We start from the raw sequence: 21922 nt of genomic DNA on the forward strand, positions 1-21922 counted from the left end.
TCCAGAGCCTGTTATGTGTGTAGTGCTTGGCCATCTCTTTCTGGACATGTAATCAGGCTTGCTTTTTCTTGGTCTGTGTAAAGTCTTTGTGGAGCAGGCCTGTCGTATCTTAACTGAAACACCTTCTTCAATGACTTCTCTGCAGCCTCCAGGGCTGCTGAGGTGCAGTGGCATCACGTTGAGCTGCAGCAGAGCTGTCTCATACAAAGGAGGCTGTATTAGCAAATCTAATTTTCTATCAGTGCAACCACTCACTTTTCTATGTGTAAACCCTCTGATATTTTTTTCCCCTAGTTCCCCTGTTGGCTGTCATTCCCTTGCCTGTTTTCAGTAGGTCATCTCAGCCTTGCTGCAGTTGCTGGGTGTGGAGCACTGGTGGGCAGGAGGCACTCTTGCTCCTACCGCGGCGTCCATTGATCTCCAAGTGGTGGTCAAGGGGAACAGGGAGCATTGGCTTCAGGAAACTTCTCACAGCAGTCAGCATGCAGCAAAACAGGCATTTTGCTGTCACAGCTGATACCTGCTGGTACTGATGGCAGAAGGGCAAGCATGGAGAGGCAGAAGCAGAAATAGGAATATGGAAGGCTTGGGAAGATGAGAGGAAGAGTGAAAAATGATGTTAAGTGCAGCAGCAGTTTGAGACAAACTCTCATCTCTTTCTGTCTTATAAATTTTTTTTTCCTGCTCCATGGATGTTGCTATGTATGCAGCAAGATACCCGGGTAGTGTGGTGTGATTTTTGCATTGAATAAGATACTATTTTGAAATAACATGGAAATAGTCAATATTCAGCTGCTGGCCTTAAGTGTTTTGATTACAGTCAAATTATTGTCCTGTAGCATTACGCGAAGATTTCTCTTTTTAAATAAAAACCACACAGTATTTAAAAAATCTAATTTTTCTACCAACCTGTATATGTAATACATGTAAGTACACATGCATAGAGATACAGGAACGAGACGTTTTCTGACTACTGCGAGAAGGCTTTGCACAGAGCAGCTGAAATGTGCGTTTTCTGACAGAAGAGGGAGCTATTGAAGCTTTTGTTGATGTTTCAAAAAAATGCCTTCAGTGCGGGAAAAAAAAAAAAAAAAAAAAAAAAAAGCCCCAATTTAATCGGAGATCTGAGGTGCTTTACCCTTTCTTAGCCAGGGTATTTTGCTGCCTGGAGGTGAGAGACCAGGTCTCCTCTGTCCCAGGAAAGGAAAGGGTGTGAAAGTGGTGCTGCTGCTGCAGTTATTAAAAGGAACTATGTAAACTTCTCCCTAAGCCAAATTTTTAATCAGAGGAGTAAGGAAGAACAGGGTCTGTTTGGTGTATGGCTAAACAATAGCGGTGTGCATCAGCTGCTAATTAACAGTCATGCATGACTCTGGAAAAGTAATTCCCAGTCAGGGTGGAATACGTGAATACTATTTTGTAGGGCTTCAGATAATTTCTCTTGATTGTGATTAATGTTGGATCTTTAGAGCAGTTCTTTTTTGCAGACGCTAACTGGATGAGTTTTCATAAACAGGAGATTAATCATTATCAAAAAATAATAACCACCAAAATCAGAGTGTGATGTTCTGGCAAGGTACAGTTGCTTTTATCTACCAAACTAAAATTTGTGGAGTTAAGAGTCTAATATTTTTCCAGTTCTGGAGAAACATACCACTTTTGGCCACAGCAAAGTCTCCTCATGGCAGTTAGACTGGATGATCATTGTAGGTCCCTTCCTACCAAAGCAGTCCAGTCTATTGATTTCACATATCTTGTTAGGAAATATGGAAATTTGCATGGATCTTATTTTGCTCTGTATGGCAAAACTAATCTGAGGAATATCCCTAAATTCACATAGTATCATTTTGTTTCTGATTAAGGTTCTCAAATGAGAACTAAAGTAAAGCTTTAATTAGTTGTAAACTTGTACACGAGATTCCTGTCGGGATTAGTTCTCAGATACTGAATCAGTATTTTAATCTCATGCATACGTTCCCTTTGCTGTGTAGTCATTTTTCCTTTGTCACATACCTTCCTTTCCTTCTGGGTAAGTCTAAGTTGGTACAACTCAGTGTGTTAAGAGTATGGGACAACAAGTGTGATAATAGATGATTGAAAATCTGGCCATGCTTGAGGTTAAGTTGAGTAGCTGAGGGTGTTGCCTTGCTTCTTTCTGCTTCTACACCCTTACAAACATCAGCTAATCTCTGGCTCAGAGTAAATAAAAGGGAGCTCAATCTTCATGTGACATGCTTTTATTGTGGGTTGGTTCAGTACCTAAGTCATCCGCAACCTGACGTAATACTGGGATTCTGTATTTCCTGATAGACTTGTTTTTTCTGTTTTGCTATAGAATAAATTGCTTTTCTCTTGGCAATGTACAGTAATCAAGTTATGAAGTACAGCAAAACCCTGAAATCCTGTTTAATCCATAATAATGTCAATCAAGATTCGGAGCAGAGAATCCTATAACCTCTATTGGATCAAGGCTATATGATGGTTCTGAGATGACTGCTTGGGATCTGTACTTCAGCAGTTGGATTAAAACCAACATCCAGATAGCCATTGTGTTTTCTGCTTCATGGGGAGAATACTGTTCTCTGAATTAAGTCATACAAGGGAACATTAATTTTCTGTTACTAAAGGAGGAAGCAGTGGGGACTTCAGCGAGGAAGTCTGTTTAGTAAATTTCTGCTGTGAAGTTGGATTAAACCATGTTAGCAAAATTAAAATTGTATTTAACTGTAAGATTTTAAAAAAGTCATGACTGCTTATGTTAAGGCATACAATTGCTATAATGTATCCTACAGAACTCAGGATGAACATTTAGCTTCTTCCAAAATTTCAACAGCCCAGTAGTTGAAACTGAAAAAGCACCAAGCAAGGGGGGCAGAGTTTGCAGAAGTGGCCGGTCAGTAGGAATGCCATAGGTAGGTGCAGACAGTATTTCCTGTTTCCTGTTTAATTCAAGGATTGCCTGATCTGAAGTTTAGAAAGTTACTAGGAAAGCTTGAAGTGCAGGACAGTATGAAGAACAAACCTCTTTGGAGATGCTGAGTGAAATTGTTAATGGAAAAGGGAGTCCTGAGACTAAGGCCTCCAGATCTAATGTATGTGGATACACGAAAATTTGGAAAGCCTTGCCAGGGAAGGAGCTGAGGATTTTCCACTTTGATTTCATGATGATAAGAAAAGAAATTGTCTTTGCCAAGGGCAGTTTGTCTTGGAAAGAACGATGAAAAAGTCTTAATCTGCTTCTAACAATTACTCAAGCATTGTAAGATACGTATTCTGAAACCTAGGACATGATATCTGAAACAATTATGTTGATAAACTTCATTTAGAAATAAATTAGTTTTTAATATGGAATGACTTTGATAAATTTACTTCCTTGTGTTTTCAGCATGCTAAAGAATTTTTAGTACATTTAATTTTGAAGTTATTTTCTTGTGCAATTTAGATGGATTCCAATTTCTATCTACATGCCAGGAGAGATAATTCAAGATAAATAATTTATTAAGTTTAATTGTTTCAATGTAATTAAAAAGTACAGTGTAGGCATTTTGATAAATCTGTGAAATACATTTATACAGCCTTAATAGATGTAGAAATAGTCTATTTTCATTTAACAGAATGTGATATATTGGCAAGAATTTATCTTTTGGAAAATAAAATAATAATTAGGAAGCTGAAACTACAGATAGTAGTTTCACCTTACCGTTGTAAGGTCAAGATTTAGTTTGAAAATTTTTAAGTCAGCTTTTCTTGTTTAGTGATTTAAATTATGATAAAAGTTGATACTTTCATATTTAAGCAATCAGATCTGAAGTATCTTTTAGAAAATAATAGACTTTCTATTTCTGGATTTTAATTTTTAATGGGAAGTCTCCATAGCAACACATGCCCAGCTGACTGCCTTAGTTTTTAAAAAGGGGGGGGGGGAAGAAATCCTCATGGAACTTATCTATTTCCAGTCTGCTGCTTTCTTGCTAGGGTTTTGTTTGCTGACCTGAAGAATTATGCACTATTGAATTTCGGGTTCTTTTCTTGCTCTGTTAGCACACTTCTCCCATAATAATTTCTCTAGAAAATAATTGTCTTCCTTGAGTTGGGAGGACTGGGCAGTCTTCCATGCTTGTTGACATATCTAGAATCTCTGCAAAGATCTGAAATTTTTTTCAGAATCCAGTGGTGACCCACTGCTAAATGAGAAGGTGCTTATACACAAAAAGATTACATTTCCCCTTGAAGCTGTATTATTAGTTTTTGAGAACAGGGAATAAAACATGAGCTTCCAAGATGCAGAATCTTTGACTGAAATACCAGCTCTTGTAATACTTTCCTATCCCATTGCCTGTTCTTTATTGCTACTTCACACTCACTTATATCAAGTTACATCAAATATAGAAACATCAAAAATAGATATGGCCAACTGGCTCCCTCATTAATTCCTTTTGTATCAAAGGAAACATGAAACATTTAAGCTCTATGTCATTAGTGAGCCCTCTGAATATAGGGAATATAATTGATTGGTATGTGAAGTTAATGGTGTTGGTAGGTAAAGGGGAAGAAGTGTCCTGAAAGCTATGTAGTTTTTGAAAGAAGTCTTGAAATACAGAGTTTATTGTGCATTTCAGTAACCTTTTTTTCCTTGATTTGCTCATGTTTTCTCAAGATATTACTTTCACAATTACCTGAGCAAAATGGATTTTCAAGCTGGCAGTGTTTCTCTTTGCATCAGTATCTGAGGGAACTGAGTAAGATTTGATTTTTGTGTAGTTATTTAAAAGCTGACTTTTATGGCAGAAATTATATGTGTTATTTAAAAATTATTCCAGAAATAATTGATTCTCTTTCACCTTTATTGTGAAAAGTGTTCTGAAGTCTGAAAAATCGCTGAGAATGCCTAACACTCAGCTGTTACATGGTAGAACTTAAGGAAAATAAATGCTTACATAGGTATAAACCCCACATATATAAGCGATTTAGAAAAACTCCGAACAACATAACCTCAGACCAAAAAACTGCACTTTTAGACAGCAGATAGGAGAAGTCTGAATGCTGGGGCTACCTCATGGGTCTAATTAATGGAAGCTTTCCACATGGAAAAGGATTTGATATACATGTGCCTGACTTGTGGTTTTTATGGTTAAGAGAAGCATTGACCAGTAAGTCCTGATGCAGTGAATAAACTTGATTTTTACTGCTTTTGCCTTCCTTACAGTTAAGACAATGAAAACTTGAGTTGCAGGCAATGTGATGTGGCACAGCTGATGCCTTGCACAGTATATAAGTCCAGCAGTTCACAGGTGTGGGCAGTTTCCCCCAGAAAAGGTGCCTGGTTTGGAGTGTCCGGGACACTGGCTGGGTTTGTCCATCCTGTGGGCACACGGCGAGTTCTTACAGCCTGGATTAGTTCTTGGAGAGCAAGGAAACAAATCAGGATGGTTTGCACTCGAAGCTCAGGTTGGAGATAAAATCTCACAGAGTGGGTATGTAGAATCGCACACTCTTCATTGGGATACCTGTTACATTTTTTTAAGGTTTATTAAATACTTTTTCATGGTTGATGTCATGGTGCACCAGGGGCTGCAGTGGAGGCTCCACGGGGGGTGTCAGGGCTGGGCCTTGCAGCCGGGGCTCTCCCACTGCCCCAGCCAGGGAGCAGCTCAGGCTGGGGGCTGCGGGTCAGACCTGAGGGGTTTGGGTCAGGCTGGGGGTGCTGCAGGTCAGGCAGGGGATCTGCAGGTCAGACCTGGGGTCTGCGGGTCAGACCTGGGGGCTGTGGGTCAGACCTAGGGCTTTGGGTCAGGCTGGGGGGCTGTGGGTCAGGCTGGGGGCTCTGCAGGTGAGGCCCATCTCTATCTCTGGGAGCAAGGCCAGGGGTCTCTGAGCTGCTGGCTGGCCTGGAAGCTGAGGTGAGAGGGGTCTGAGGCTGGGCAGGGATGGGGGAGCACAGGGTCTGGTGGTCCCAGGAGGCTTGGCCCCTGAGCAGGGACATTGAGGCCTGGTGATGCCCTCAGGGACGTTGTGATATAAAACCAGACATGGGTGCTGTGGTGTCGTGACCATAATGAGTGACATGTAATGTGCAAGCAGTCTCGCACTGTAATTCAGTATTACAATAATCTTTGATGCACAAATGTGTACATAAAACTTGTATGCACTCATGGTTAGGAGGGCCTACCAAAGTAGGAAAGTTGCACAGAAATAAACAGTCCTGGAATACTTCAAAAACATATAAAGCTTTTTTATTGCGTAGATGCAGCGTGGTGACCTTCATCTACCTGAGTTTAGTTCTCTTGAAGCTAAGACTTTATGTTTTTTAATTGTTCTTAGGGATATTGTTCATGTTTTGAGAAACTGAAATTTTGATTTGTTCTCCCAGTATTTCGATGTAAAGAAAGAATCTGCATTTAAACAGAAATAGTTTGAATTATCTTCACATAACTTCAAACCCACCTCCTAGTATCCTGATCCTTTTGTATTAATGGTTTCACTGGCATTCAGCATATACTGTTGACAAATACATAGTAGGTGCATTTCATTTATTTAATAAAGGATATATCTTATAGTACTTATTTTATGTAACTCTTACATAATCAGAAAACACATAAAGCACAATAGTCATCAGATTTTTCATATGATTAAGAAAATTTATTAAGACTTTATAGCAGAGTTGGAAACTACAAAATTTCAATATAAAATGTCAAGTACTTCCTATTTCATCCATTAAAATCCCACTTTTGATGAAATGGCAGCACCAAGTTGGTGTTTATCTCCTTTGCTTCACACAAGAAAGGTTAACATGCTAGTCTGAAGATCAAGAGGAAAGGTAAACACTCCAGGAATGCAGCTCTGATATTTTCAGTTCTCTTGCTTAAATCAACTTGGAAGGCCAATCCCTTTCCTGCTTTAAGTTTAAATGCTGCAGCAGAGCCAGAGGTGAGTCCACATTGGCTCTTGCTCTTTGTACATAAAACACATCTTACCAGGGAAGTGTGAGACAACCTCTTAGCAAACTGTATTGTTAAGGCAAGTGATGCATGTCTGGGAAGTTTACTAGAGTTGAGAGGTCTCAGGCTGTAATTTCACAGCAGTTTTAATCTATCCAAACTGGTAGTACTGAGTTTTCATCCCTTTCCAGCACCTCTGATAGTGTATGTGCAATTGCTATGTGAGCTTCTTCAGCTCATTAACCAACAGAAAGTCACCCCCTCTCTTGGCTTTGGGTGGGCTTCTGCTGTGCTAATGAGCTGAGGCAGGTCACTTGGGGTATCTAGGAAGGTCCAGGGAAGAGATGAGGTTATCATCATAATGCTAGCTGCACTTGCACAGTCTGAGGTTTAATCTGGAAGGGAACTGTAACCACAGTGAAGTGCAAGCCAAGCTGCCTTCCCCATTTCATTCTTTACTAGATTGTAGAAATTTTGGTCAGTTTTATACTTTTTTGCCAACATGATACAAATCTGCAGTTTATAACACTATGGCTTCTATAGTTCTGTCTTAAATAATGGAACTTTTCTGAATGTAGAATATGAAGTGTGCACAGACTCTCTCAAGGGTCAAAACCTAAAGGAAATGTTTGCATAAGTCCATAGGAGGTGGGTATGCTGCAGAATATCCTCTGTGGAAGAACTGATGCTTTGGCCTCCTGGTTGGGCCCTTAGAGAAGATTTTTAGTATTACCATTAGCTGAGGAAGCACTTCTGTACCTTAGGCAGTAGAAATTAACAGCTGCATGGACAGTGGACAGCTGGAAGGACAGAGGTTTAGTCCCAGCTCTTTATAACAGCTGTACATGTGCTGTACATGTTTTCCTATAGATCCAGAAATAAAATCTGGATCTTACCCAGTGTATTAGAAAGAAACCATCTAGTACTCATTGTCATCTTCCATGTCTTCCCCTGCAGTTGCAGCTTCCAGTGCAGCCAGAGCTGCTGCTACTTCTGCATCTTCCTCCTCCATTTCTCCACTGGTGTCTTTTTGACTGGGGTGTGTGGGTGTCTGTGCTACTTTGGTAACAGCCATAGTAGTGATGCCACTGGGAATGCCCTCACTCAGACTCGTGGAATCAGTTTTAGAAGGCTCAATACTGCTTTGCTTTATAGGAGAAGGTGGAGTTACACAAAAGTTTTGGTCCTGTATTGCTGAAGGTCCAGTGTTTTGGTCTGAATGTGCACAATGGACTGAAAAGCTATATCTTTCAACATAATTCCTGGTTTGATTGCCATTTTGAGGATAATCAATGTCTGGCAGTTGAATGACATTGTTTTGTGTCTCCAGTACTGCACTTCCTTTAAGAAAGATGTTGTCTTTTGCAGAACAGGAGTTCCCATCTTGAATACTGTTTGGCTCATTGCAGGCTGCCTTCCTCTGCTTGCCTGCTGCTAGGTCAAGTTCCTGGCCAAACCCATTTGATTTGGTGTAAAAGTCTCTATTACTGGCTGAAGAAGTCTCTGACTGGCTGGCTGGTCCCTCTTCACTGGCTTTGTTCCCTGGGTTTGTGCTGGGGTTGAGCATGGGGTGTGCTCCAGTGCAGGAGTTGCCACCATTGGCTGCAACATCAAGTTTTGCCACACACTTCACGAGCATAGCCTCTTGAAAATCATTGCCATCGTGGTCCCAGAGAGTTTCTTTTGTGCTATTTACCTGATTTTTATTTTCTGTACCATTTAGCTCATCTTCCTGGTGTTCATTTTTTTGTTCTTGATTTTCATTATTCTCTTTGAATTTGAATTTATTGCTGCCTTGCTCATTGTGTTTGTAGCTGTTTACTTTATTAATGCATCCAGATGATGGTGGTGCTTCTGGATCAAAAACGTAGCTGGAGTAAGGAAGAAGTGTAGAAGAAATGTTAATGATGATGGTAATTCTTTTTCTAATTATATTGATTAATCAATAATTTATCTAGTGATCTGGAAGAACTGGTGTCAGTAGGCTTTAACTGGGATACTGAGAATGAGCTAAGCTGAGTGGAAATTCTGAGCTGTCCTGTAGGCTGCTGTCTCCTAGGACTGACCATAACTAATCCCTGTAGTGAGAGTCACCAGGAGCATAAGAAGGATGTCAGAGAGCCATGTGCTGGTTGTTCGATATTTCCAGCTTTATTTTTTTTTTTCTCTGGGTCATAGTTCAGCCAATGAGGAGTCAACACATAGGTTGTTAATTAATGTAATGTGTCCTCATGTAGCTGCTAAAATATCTCCCTTTTTTTCCCCCTAGTGTTCTTTCAAGTCTTATCTTCTCTTTTTTGTTTCTTTTTTTCTCCTCCTTTTTTCTTTCTTACTTCATTTTCCTTCTCGCTTGTAACTTTTCCTTGACTTATTTCTTCCAGAGCCTCTTTCTTTGTTTCTGTCTCCCCTCTTTCTCCCACAGCACCAGTTCTCTTGGCCACTTTCTTACCTGTACTAGAGATGTGGCCAAGTGAAAGAGTAATTGTCAAGTGGGACTGGAGTGTTGTCTTCCTGAAACTAGCTAGTCTTCCTCCTCAGGGAGACTTTTACTGTGGGAATTGTTCCAACAACTAACTACATTTGAATGGTATGATGGAAGTGAGGGTCTGTAGTTAGTTTTCATTTCTTGGGACAGAGGGAGCATCTGACAAAGTCTGTGCTCCTTGTTCTGCAGAAGTGAGGGGAGCTCATGCTACCTTAAAAGAGAAAAATCTTTGCTGAAGATGTGTTTTCAATGAAACACAATTTTTCTGTGAGATAAAAATTGTAACAATTTACTTCAATTACAGTAAGTCAAAAGGAAATTCACAGGAAATCAGTATGGTTATACTCTGGCATGACTTTAAAGATACTGTAAACTTCAGGAAAGCTCAAATGTTGTAAATAGGCTTAATTTAAGCAACAGGTGTTGGGGAGTACAGGCTGATGTTTTAATGCATTTATTTTATTCAATCTGGGCAACTGTTGTTCTGTTGTACCTTTGTATCATTTTGCAGCACCTGCACCCCATCTGGATTTTCTTTAATCTGAAAAGAGAGGGAAGGCAAGGGAGAGGAAAAGTCAGTGAAGCATTGTGAAATTAATGTATGTGCAATTGCATTAGAAATGATGCTCATGTTTAGAAGCTAAAAAGAAAAAAAAAAAAAGAAAAAAAAAAGCTTTAGCTAAAAAGAAAAATGCTTACACAAGACTGGATGCAGTACAGTTCAAGATCTTTCTAGGGTGCCATCTTGCACTGAGAGTGGCCTTCAGTTGGTGAGAAATCTGGGTAGAGAAATTAGGTTCTTAGAAATACAGTGTGCTTCCCAGAGTATTTTCCTAAGTACTTTTAGAATTTGGAGACTCTTAATTCAGGCAGTAGTATTTTGGTTTTTTTTTTTTTGTTTGTTTGTTTGTTTTATTTTTTATTTGGCAGCTTCTCTTTCAGGAGTTTGTCCAGTTGTTTTCTGAACTCCAGTAAACTGCTGGCATCTACAACATCCTTTACTTGGGAGTTTCATAGCCCAGACTTGCCTGTGTGAAGAAGCACCTGCTTTTGTTTGACTTAAACCTGATTCTTGCTAGTAGTATTTGACCCCTCTAGTTCTTGTATTAGTACAGACAAGGAGCATCATGTCTTCCTGTCACTATAGTGCAAGTCCCACATTGCCCCTTCATTTCTAATATGCAGCCTGAGAAATTGTAATCTTTTTTAATTTTACCCATACTGATGGGTATATTCATGCCTATAGATTGTACTTTAGATGGTTCTCTGGGTCTCCTGTGTTTCAACATCCTTCCTAGATGAGGTGTGTGAACAAGAAATGCAGAATTCTCAAGGTGTAGTGAACCACAGATCTGTTCTTTTCCAGTTACTCCTGTCCCTCCTAAGTTGGCTCTGTGACACTTACTGAGTACTGAAGTGACATTGGTGTGGAACTCTTAGACATATTGCTGGGGCTTTCACTCTATTGTATGCAGCATGTTGCACTTGCATTTTACTACAGCAAGTAAATTCTTTGGAATATGAGTAGAGCTAGCAGGGTGTATTTTGCTATGTCTCTGTATACTGCAAGCTCTCTGTGTCACTGCTTGTCCCATTGAGATGTTAAGAGCCATCTATTGCATGGTTCATATGCCCAAGTCTTATTATGGGAAGTGATGGAAGCTAATTTGGACCCTTGGGAACATTTATGTTCTGAAGCTAAAGTGAAGACAGAGCTGAACATCCAAAAATCCTAGAGAAAATGTTATTACTTATGGATTTGGGCTATCTTATTTCAGGCAAATCAAGTTAGGACAGGTTATTAATATGTTTTGTCTATTGGTATTCAGAGCTGCTCTTTTTTTTTTGATGTTCTACAACCTCATGTACTTTTGCCATTGCCCAAGGAGTGCAGCTCACTTCCCATAAAACAGGAATTGACGATGCAAGGTCAGGGTATTTTCCAGAGTGGCTTACTCACAAAACACCAAAGGAAAGTAGTATTGATTTTTTTTCTTGCCAGGCGTGGCCTGAACTGCATGCCAGTGATTGTGTTAGCAGAAATTGCAATCAAACCTTTGTTGCATGGGCTTAGTGTCTCACTTTTTTTCCCCCTCTAAAATCTAATTTCCTCTAGCATTGAACAAAATGCTTAATGTCAAGCCCCTCATTCCTAGAACCTCTAAGGGCCTGCAGTCATTTAGCAGCTGGTTTTAGCTGGGGAATACCTTTCCTGCATGTGAACTCTTTTAGAGCAGAAACTTCTGTCAGGAGTAGCCAGTTTGTGGCTCAGTGCCATTTGGGATGGCTTGTAAGACAGTTTCATTGCTTCCTCTGTCTTGGTGCTGCTTCTGCCTGTTCCTTGTATGCTCTTTCCCTTCCACATCTCTGCTGATTTCATGCTGTGTCCTCATCCCCCATCCCTCAACTGTGTCATAGCAAGAATTCTGATACAGGGGTTTTCATCTGGAGAGGATGCACTAACTGGTGAGATGCTCATGTGTACTGACCCTCCTTATGTGCAGCTGCTCTGTGGTACAAAGCTGTTTGGACAGGTTTGAGTAGCTGTGCAGCTTATTTGAGCTGGCTGGTGTGACCACATTTTTCTCAGCCAAGGAGGAATCCTTAACAAGATTTGGTTTGATCATGCTGAAAGCTGAATTAGTTATAGCCCATCCTTAGGTTTGAACTAATTTGAAGCTAATTCACTTGAGCTGGGCCCTGTGTGGACACTTGTTTTGGTTTGACTAGCATCTTAAGTTTTAGCTTAAACCTACTTCTAAACTGAAAAAAAAAAAGTTTCTTTAAGTTGCCCAGCTGCTGATAGATTCAACCTTCAGGTCTCAGTAGCTGGCAGGTTATATGTGTCAGATAAGTCACAGTATGAGCTCTGTTCATGGGAAAAGCAATGTAACTGGGCTCGTGTTATGCCTTTTTCTGTACAGGCTTTTATCCTCCTGCCTGCCATGGGCTAAGAGAATGCAAACATTATTTCAACTCTGCTGAATCATGATGACTTCAACTGCTGTCAGTTGCCATGTGAGCCCACATGTGTGTGAAATGCTCACACAGCCTTTGGTTTCCCTTTAAAGTTTATAGGTTGGGGGAAATCAGCCTTGTTTTGTATGCAAACCAGACAACAGATACTCCTTTTAGATGGGTGGGGACACTTCAGGCCAGGATGTTTGTATAAAATTTTATCTGACAAATTTCCAACTCTGTGCTTTTATTTATAGCTTTTTGTGATTTTCAAAGCACAAAATCTTGCTCATAGGTTTTAGCCATTGGGAAATACTGATTGCTGTCCTTTTTTCTATTATAAAGACCCTTGTGTTAATCAAAGAAGGCAATTGTTAGTGGAAATTACTGTTTCTGTTTTCATAGGAAAGACTTCCTTAGTTGTTTACTTTTTAAATTACAGTTACTGTTTGAATTATCTCTGCAGGCTACTATACCAAGCTTTTCCACTGATTAGTTAGAACTGAATCTGTCCTGTGGCATGAATAAACTATTACATATGGAAAATTCATTGTGGTGTTTTATCTTATAAATTATTTCACAACCCTGAAATAGGAATATGGTTTTACAGTGTCACTGAACATTAGTTTGGGTTTTTTTTTTTTGGTTTGTTTTTTTTTTCCATGCTATTTCCTTCCATATTTATAATGATCTTTCAAATCAAGTTGGAAAATAATTCTGGGGAACAAATTGCTTTTATAGCATTAAAAGGCATGCTTTGATCCTCCTTATCTCTTGTCAGACAGCCATGACTTGTGTATCTTGTGGTGTTCACAGTTCCATTAATGGATAAGCAGTATTAATGTCTGTCTGGAGAAGTTTGAATCAAGCACATCCTACAGGCTGGCAACAAAAGAGGATGAGAGAGACCAAGCAATGCATAAAATGTTATCTGATGCTGACTCTGGAAACATTGCATCCTTTTATGTTCAAACTTTTTTGCCTCTTATAAGGCATTTATTCTGGTAGATGTTCTGTACCAGTAAACTGATGTGATAACCTCAGATGAACATGAGGTGGGGTGCAATGCTCTCTTGTAAAACACTCTGGGGCTAGATACTCTCCCAGAAAAAGACTGCCTGTCTGAAGTGGCAGCAAAATGCTTGGCCTTAACATTTAGATCCTCAGTATTCAGATCAAACTGCCATTAATCTGAGACTTTCTCAGTCATAAGATTCCTGAAGATTTCTGTGAAGATTCCTGTCACCAATTATTATGCAGTCACTTAGTCATGGACACTAACATATCATCTGGTATTAAAACTCTACTAAGATGTTAAATACAGATTTTTTTTTTTTTTTTTTTTTTTTTTTTTTTTTTTTTTTTTTTTTTTTTGACATGCACTGGATCAGTTGGAGTATTTAGAGGAAGAAAATGGAGCTGTTCAGGTGAGAGGAATGAAGGAAGCCTAAAATGAAATGCTTTTACTCTGATTAATTTTGAACTTCTACTTTCCAGCTTTGAGCAGCTGCTGAAATTTCTGAAGTGTGTCTCTGAGTTTGACTTTGTACCATGTTCTACAAACTGATCAGATTCTTGCAGCATGAGAGAGTATAATGGCATTATGGTTTGCATATTCAGTGTCACTGATTGCTTCAGTTAAAGTTAATTTAAGTTAAAGTTTTGTTTCCCCCAAGCCACCCCAGGAGACTTTTAGTTGACCATGCACAAGATAGTCCAGGTATGATGTGCTTGCAATATAATTAAATGAGAGAGACCAGGACGTTCTGGTGTTATTAAAGAGTGAAACTCTTCCTTTAAAGTAAAATGATGCAGAAGAGCAACTGTTTAAAAATTAGTTTGAAAAAATCCTACCATGGTTATTAGGGAGGTAATAATTAGACTTAATTTGAAGAGAGCAGTAAACCAATCCCATCAACAAAGCAAACACTGAAAAAGGGGAGGCTTTTAAATATTTTTATGATGGCACCCGATAAGAATGAAATGGGACTTTTCTTACCGTGTGAGACCTTGCTGAGAATAACAAGAATAGTATCTGACACTGAAAACATAGCCTTGCATTTCAAGCCACAGTGTGCTTCAAGAGAAGTCTGCTTTGCTTTATCAGATTTGAGAAACAATGTATCTGATTTAAAATTATGTAATAATATAGCTTCTATTGTCTGTTTAAACCATAGCTGTGTTATGAATAAACAAAAGGCAAAGGAAAGAAAATGTCATAAATAGGGAAGGAGAAATATTTTGGAGAAGTAAAAATGGTTTGACAGCCTTTCTCAATATTCTTGCAAGTTTACATAGGAACAAAAAAAGGTCAATCTTGTTTTTGTTCATGGTGTTTTTCTTCTTCTGTCTTGATTTTTTTGTGTGTGTTTTAATTTAAATTTTAAAACCTGAGGGAGAAAACTGAGAGGAATGTATATTAAAATAGCTTTTCTAGTAGGTCACAATAAGGTCTGGCTTGATTTAGGTCATTCTTTTTAAGCTACTTGTTTGATTTTTTTGATTGTTTTGTTTTGTTTCAGTTTTTTCTCCCCAGCATCCTGGTGCTCTATGAGCTTTTGCTGTTTCTTTGGCTTTTCTCTATTCCCATTCTAGATTAAGTAAGGAGGTTGTTTTTTTTTCTCTGCATATGTGTTATTTGGGCTGCTGAGCCTGAATGAAGCATCTTCCAGGGGTCTGGGGCACATCTTGCTCACTGTTTCTAGTAGAGGCACCTTTCAGACTTTAACCTGCCAGTGGCTTCCCTGTTCCAGTGTCAGACTGTTGGTCTGCTGTGTTTTGCTGCTCAGTGATACCTGTCCATCCTCAAGGCACTGGCCTGAGCTGCCAACCTCTTGCCACGGACAGAAATCATCACCCATCAAAATTACACCTGGCTACCTCACTACAAACACAGTTTTACTTCGTGGTTGGGTTTTTTGTGGGTTTTCTTGTTTGGTTGGTTTGTTTGTTTGGGGTTTTTTGTTTTGTTTGCCAAATGCTAACCAGCTAGAAGACATTGACAGAATCAAATGTGGGAAGAGGAAGTGCTTACAGAGAAATATGTACAGAGAGAAGATAAAGAATTTGGGACAGGAATAGCCTTAGAGAACTCTAGCACTTGGCAAGCTTCTCCTCGTGGGAGGTGCAGTTTGCTTTCTGTGCTAAATAGGCAGTCACACCTCTTGGAAGATCTCAGATGGGGTGTTTAGCGTGTGCCAAGGTCTGAGAAAAGGGTAAGGTGTGTCTGGGTTGGAGTAGAGAAGCTCAATATGTTCCTGAGGGGTGGAGGGAGAGGAAAAATTGATCTGGGTGACAGATAGTATAAAAGAAAAATTATGGGACAGATGGCAGAGCTGAGAACTATATTTAGAAATTTAGAAAGCTAGTAAACATACAGTAGAAAAAAAACAGTCTTTGGTAGAGAGGGAGAGAGGATAACAGGGAAAGAGTCGTAAAGGAAGAAAGAGCAGGGGCATAACTTAGCTGGTCATGCACTATTCGGGCTAATCACTACTGTTGGATAAATATCATCTGTAAGAACTGTCTCACTGCTTAAAATACAGAGAACATTTAAAATATTGTGCTTTTTTTCCTGACCTTAATCACTATTCTGAGGCCAGAGGGTCTCCAAAGAGAGAGAGAGGTGAAAAATGCCAACATTCTGCGCCCAGAATGCTCTGAGCAACCTGATCAAGTTCAAGATATCCCTGTTCATTCCAGGGGATGCTGGACTAGCTGACCTTTAAAGGTCCCTCCAAACTGAACTATTCTATGATTCTACAATGCTCTGAGGAGACTAAACACCACTGATAAAACCTTTGGAGCTGACAGTCTTTTGAAAACAAATTACTTTTCTACAAAATTCCAGATCAGCTCTACTCCTGTCCCTGAAAGTTACAGAGCAACTTGGCTGGAACAATCACATTTAGCAGACAGGGGAGAATCAAAATATTTTGAAAATAAAAGTGGCATAGAATGCCTGATATTTTTCATTGCCTCTCTAGAGTCCTTAACAGCTCTTGTCTTGGTGTAGTTATTACAGAGGTAACTGTTTGATAACAAGTCTTTGCTTAACTCTACATGGAGACCAATACTTAAAACAGGACTGAAATCTATCTAGTTTAATTTCTGCTGACTGAACTTAGTTGGAAGTATATTTTAAAGGTGCCTCAGGGAACAACAGCATTGGTATGGGTGATTGAAATTAAATAAAAAATAAATAACCGGAAGAAATATGTTATGTGCTCCCTCAGAGGAAGAGGGTTCCACTTCATGGTCTGTTTTTGTCTTTTTCTGTAGCTGAATTGACTTCAGTCTCTTGGTTCACACTTTCTTAAAGTGCAGCAATTAAGTGTCATTTCAGTGTCTCAGACATCCTGCAATCCAACCCTAGTGAGATACCAAGCTATGCCATCCCACTGATGGAGTATGACCTGTGGATTGACTTTGAGTCAATCTGTATTGCTCTGCAAGAAAAGGGAACTGTGCAGGTGTTTTCCTGGTGCTTTCTCCTGTTTTGAGAGAGGCAAGCTTAGTATTTGGGAATAAGGACTATCAGAGTCTGCTAGAAAGAGCCTTATGCTATCCTGTCACACAAGGTTACTGTCAAGGTTATAGTTGCCTGTCATTCATTTACTTTACAAACAAATCTGGGGAGCTACACAAGTCTGCCAGCCACTTGCATACTCCACTGAGGCCTTATTTGCTGACTGAATGGTTTGCATGAATCTCTAGTACACCTATCTGTGAAGCTGACACAGAGGGACCCATCAGAAGCCCATAAAAGTTCTTCAACCACAACCTCACCACAGTGCTGACTTACAGCAGAAAGCTTTAGCTTGACTCCTGTTGCCACTCTCTGCTTGTTCCTTTACAAATTGAATCCCCAATTTTTCACAGATAAATGTCATCATTTACATGAATGCAAAGAATTCTTATGCTATCTCCAGTTGTTGAAAAGAATATGTATTTTCTGAAGATTACTCTTTTCTGCTTTAATCCTTGGCCAGGCTTAACTGAGCTCATGGATGGTATGTTATTCGAGGCAATGGCCTGGTTCTGTCTTTTTGTGACTGAAGTGTCAAACTTCTGGGTGCTATTACACACTGGCACTGTGTACAAACAATGGCTGTTGGTTTCAATGGGATAAAAATATGATGTATTCTATGTGCTCTTCAAGGCATCAAGTTTGGGGTTGGCTTTGTGTGTAGGGACTTAGGGATATAATTTATACTTCTTCACAATGAACTCATTAAAATTACTTAAACTTCTCTTTTCAAGGGAGAAAAGTGGGTTTAATCAGGGCAAGTATAAAAAACTGGAGCTTCTCATGCCTCAGAAGCATGTATTGTTATCTGGGAATTTATAAGACTCAGTTATGACTTCATCAATTTTGATGCTTTGTATTCTGACAGAGTAGTTATTTTGTTTCCTCTTGAGGAAGTAGGTCTGATATTATGACATGTTTCTGCTTCAAACCAACAAGCAAAACAACTCTACATTCAAACCCCACCTGGATGTGCTCCTGTGTGACCTACTCCAGGTGATCTTACCCTGGCAGGAGGGTTAGACTTGATCTTTTGAGTTCCCTTCCAACCCCTGACATTCTGTGACACTTAAACAGAATTGTTGCTAATTAGATAAATATCAGACCTTTCAGGAGATTACAGAGTAAAATGTTTTAATATCAAACACCCAAATAACAAACACTATGCTTGCCCAATGAACCATCAATACTGTATCAGCTAATCATCAAGCTGGCCCACTCACCAAATAGCCAGCGGGAGTAATGTTATCATGATTTTAACATCTATCTACGTGGCATCAGCTGAAAATATATGCATGTCTTGAATTTTTATCCAGGAAATTTGAAAAAAATAATAATTGACAAAAATTTGCATTTACTGCGCTCTTTGTCCCAGGGTCATACCATTAGCAGTCAACAGTAATTACTATGTAAATTAAATGGGACAAACTGCATATTATATCTTTGGATTATTCATAAGAGCATCCAAGGCAGGGTGCACTTTCCAAGCTGAGAGGTGTCTGCTGTGCAGCAGCCCATTCTGACCCCAGGTTGTGGGCCCGTGCTGCAGCATTGCTCAGCACTGGGGAGACACATCCTGCCAGCGGGGTGCTCAGCTGCACTTTGGTGAGAAGTGACTCCAGCACTCAGGATGCTCAGAGTCATGGAAACATCTGCTTAAATTTATGTTCTCACTCATAAGAGCTGAGGTCAGATTTATCCTGATTCTCCTCCCCGCATCAGAAAAATTAGGTGCTAATTATCCTGGATATGTGTAATACCATGAAACCATACCACTAGAGGTGGCAATGGCAGTGCTTGCCAGCTGTTAACTGTGAAAATACTTTTCCTGAAATGAGTGTCATATGAATTGATTTAAATGCAACATCAGAAACTGTTCCCTTTCTAAACAGCTGCTCTCTCCTCAGGCATCTAGGTATGTTTTTTATCAGATCCTGATGGTATTCCAGCTCCTACCGTGCCCCTTCACCTTGCTTTTCAATGCAGCTGGTTTGCACCACATTCAGATGCAGTGGAAGGGAGGTCTCAAGGCATGGAAGCTGGAGTGGTACCAGTTCAGCAGGTGTGCTGGTAGAAGGGGAAGGTCATGAAAAGTAGATGCTATCAGTTTTGTTTTGAGTTGTAACTGTTCATTGCTCAAGCTGATATTCCAAAATGTGTAATAATATGCATAGCTATGATAAGCCCTTCTAGCTCCTCCTCAGAATATCTTTCTTTCCCAACCAGAAAGGTCAGCCAGATCTTCCACTTAACCAAGTGTCTCCCCAACAATATTAGCAGATGAAGTCCTATGTTTCATTCTTATCACAGATTATCATTTCCCCTTTACCAATGTTTTTTTATTTTAAAGTCATTACTATTTCATTCACTGACTAATCTTTCTGGTAGCTGTAGCCTTTTTTTGCAAACAATTCTGAGATAGTAAAGCCAGCTCAAAGGGAAGGGGAACATTTTTTGTGGGACCCTTATTACTGCAGTAGAGTGCCCTAGAGGGCACGTTGGCCAAAACTTTGAGGTGATCTGAATGTTTCCTTTTTTCCTGCTACACTCTCTGCAATTGATTTTAAATATTTAAGAGGAAATGCATTCTCTCTGACTAGTTCCTCAGTACTTAAAGCACTAGGTCACAGTGCATTTCCCTACCCCCATTATTTACCATACAAAATGTTTGTTTTATTTTTGATGATTAAAAGGAAGAGTGGGGCAAAGGGTAGAAGTCTCACAATCATTAGCCAGTTTGCACAAAGGAAAAACAAATATAGCTTGTAGCATAAAAACACTAATTTCCTCTTTAGCCAAGCTTATTCCCTACATCTGGTCTTTTCAAACTTACATCACTGTCTGGTGTTTGTGTTACTGGAATTTCTATTTCCTGTCTTTTAAAATTGTTAATCCTATAAAATATGACAGCTTATACTCTAGTAAGGCCTAAACCCCAAATTATGTTTAGGGGCATATTGTGCAGAAGCAAATGTAGACACGTGCTCCTTCCCAAAGGATGCATGGTCTATATGTGTGGCAAGGCAAAAAATGGAGCTGATCAGCAGATGGCCGTGTATCTATGAAAGAAGCAATCAGCAGAGAAAATGTATTTGATTCACTGATTGTGTTACACTAGGGCCAAGTGGGGATCTGTGTTTGGGAGCACAGCTGAAACTTCAAAATACCTGTAGCCAAATTTTATGTAACAAAGAGGGACCACATCTTGTCTCTCTTGGGAGGTTAAAGTGTTTTTTTGCAATCTTGTGCAACTTTGCAGTTTGTAGAATGGATTCTTGGATTCCAACCCTTGGCCTGAAAATCTTTGGTTGCATCCAATGTCTTTTTAAAACACTTAAGATAAAACAGCCCCAGAATGAAGGTCTGAGATAGCACTGCCACAGGGGTACAGTTCATAGGATTCTTTGCTTATGTTTTGCCTGGAACACCTCTCTTCTCAGGGCCAGGCATCAGCAGTCTTCTTCAAAGCATGCCATCAAGGATGTGACTTTGATAACTGTGTGACATGGCTTTGAGGCTGAGGGTTAAACTGAACCAGGGCTGCTGGTTTAACAGGGAATTCTCTTACCCTTTGAATACTATGTAAAATAATCACAGCTTCCTCTGTGGTTTTGAATGGGAGTTTCTGTGGCTTCTTTGTTTTAGGTTGAACGTTGTGCTATTAGACTCTGTGAGACGTGGCCTTAGTGCACCTGCCAGGCTTTGGAGCCTCACCAGCACCATGTGGTTTCAGGCCACAGGAAATCTGGCATAGTCACACCCCAGGGCAAGGAGTTCATAAGCTCTCAGCAGACTTGGCTGGGTATCCAGCTGAAGTGCCATGTCCCTCCTGGCATAGATGTCTGTTGATATTTGATTATAAATCCTTGCTCTGAACTTGGACTCCCTGTTCTATCATGTATCTGGCTGAATGGTCTTTCCTGATTCTTAATGAAAACAGTATGCTTATTTTACAGCTCCCTAATGAGCTTGGCAGGAGATATTTTGCAGGCACTTATCAGGATGATAGGAGCTCTGGTATGTCCATCAAGACACCTTTAGTCAGCTAGACACCTGGGAGGGAATGCAGTGGCTGTGGACTTCCAGGGAGTGCTGTGGATTTCAGTTTTGAGTGCTCAAAATTCACTAAAGCATCACCAGGATGCTAAAAGTACTGGGGTGAACACAATAATTGGGTTGGAAAAAACAAAAAACCTTTAAAAAGCTCAGTTTTCCTGACTTTCTGTCCAGATGAGATGCATCTGAGTGATTATCCAATAGAGTCCTGGCCTTAGTGAAATAGAAACTTGAAAAGGATCTGAGGACATGTTGTCCATTTGGGTAACTTTTTCCTTTTTCTGCTGAGTAATGTTACACCACAGAGAATATGGGTCCCATTGGCATAGCAGTGGCATGGGTAGAAATTGAAGGCAGATGATCTGTGACTTTGCTCCATGAAGACAGTGGAGACCACATGTGCATCATGGATATGATGCACTGAATCTTTTCAAGAGAAAACTGTGACTCATTTGCATCATTTGCCCAGTCTTGCAGGCCAGCTGAGGGAGCAGCTTGTTATTTTTATGCCATAGTCTTTGTGATGAAGAAATGACATTGCAGATTGGGTTGTAAGGCTGTATTTCTGTATACATGTACCTCCCCATAGGTGTCATGCACATACTTTAGAGTAAAAAAACCCTCTTAATTTGGGAATAAGTCCAAGGTAGTCTTAGCAGTTTTCCAGTTGGTAAAATTGTCTCATTAGTTGCTCCCCAGTTTTGGAAACACACAGCTACTGAAATCCTGCCAGTGAATCATATGTTCTTATGCCTCAAGGACTTCTCAAGGGACTAGTAGGAAGACATCTTATGGAGAACTTGTTTTACTCAGTTGCATGAGGCTGCTGAAAGAAAAGGTCATAGTGATTGGTGTATGGTGTAAAAGTCCAAGTTTCAGTTTTTGGTTTGTTTTAGAATATGAGGTAGCTTATAAAGATGTTTTAAAAATAAAAGCTGTAATTTGGAAATTCTCTTT

General features: G+C 39.8%; 1 protein-coding gene across 20 annotated transcripts in view; it reads right to left on the reverse strand.

Annotated features, from left to right (window-relative positions):
* Positions 1-6208: 6208 nt before the first annotated feature.
* PGCKA1 (PDCD10 and GCKIII kinases associated 1) overlaps positions 6209-21922 on the reverse strand; it is a 43344-nt gene continuing 27630 nt past the window's right edge. For 12 of the 20 annotated variants that reach the window (XM_071743776.1, XM_071743779.1, XM_071743775.1 and 9 more), the window contains 3 exons: positions 10123-10202; positions 9917-9964; positions 6209-8809 (listed from right to left, as the gene is read on the reverse strand). In XM_071743776.1, coding sequence (XP_071599877.1) covers positions 7858-8809; positions 9917-9948 — 984 coding nt within the window. In that variant the 5' untranslated portion in view covers positions 9949-9964; positions 10123-10202 and the 3' untranslated portion in view covers positions 6209-7857. Of the gene's footprint in view, positions 8810-9916; positions 9965-10122; positions 10203-18865; positions 18889-21922 lie in introns of those variants that run through there. The other 8 variants (XM_071743778.1, XM_071743760.1, XM_071743764.1 and 5 more) reach the window with 3 other exon arrangements.

Source organism: Heliangelus exortis, chromosome 4, assembly GCF_036169615.1.
Source record: "Heliangelus exortis chromosome 4, bHelExo1.hap1, whole genome shotgun sequence".
NCBI classification, from domain to species: domain Eukaryota; kingdom Metazoa; phylum Chordata; class Aves; order Apodiformes; family Trochilidae; genus Heliangelus; species Heliangelus exortis.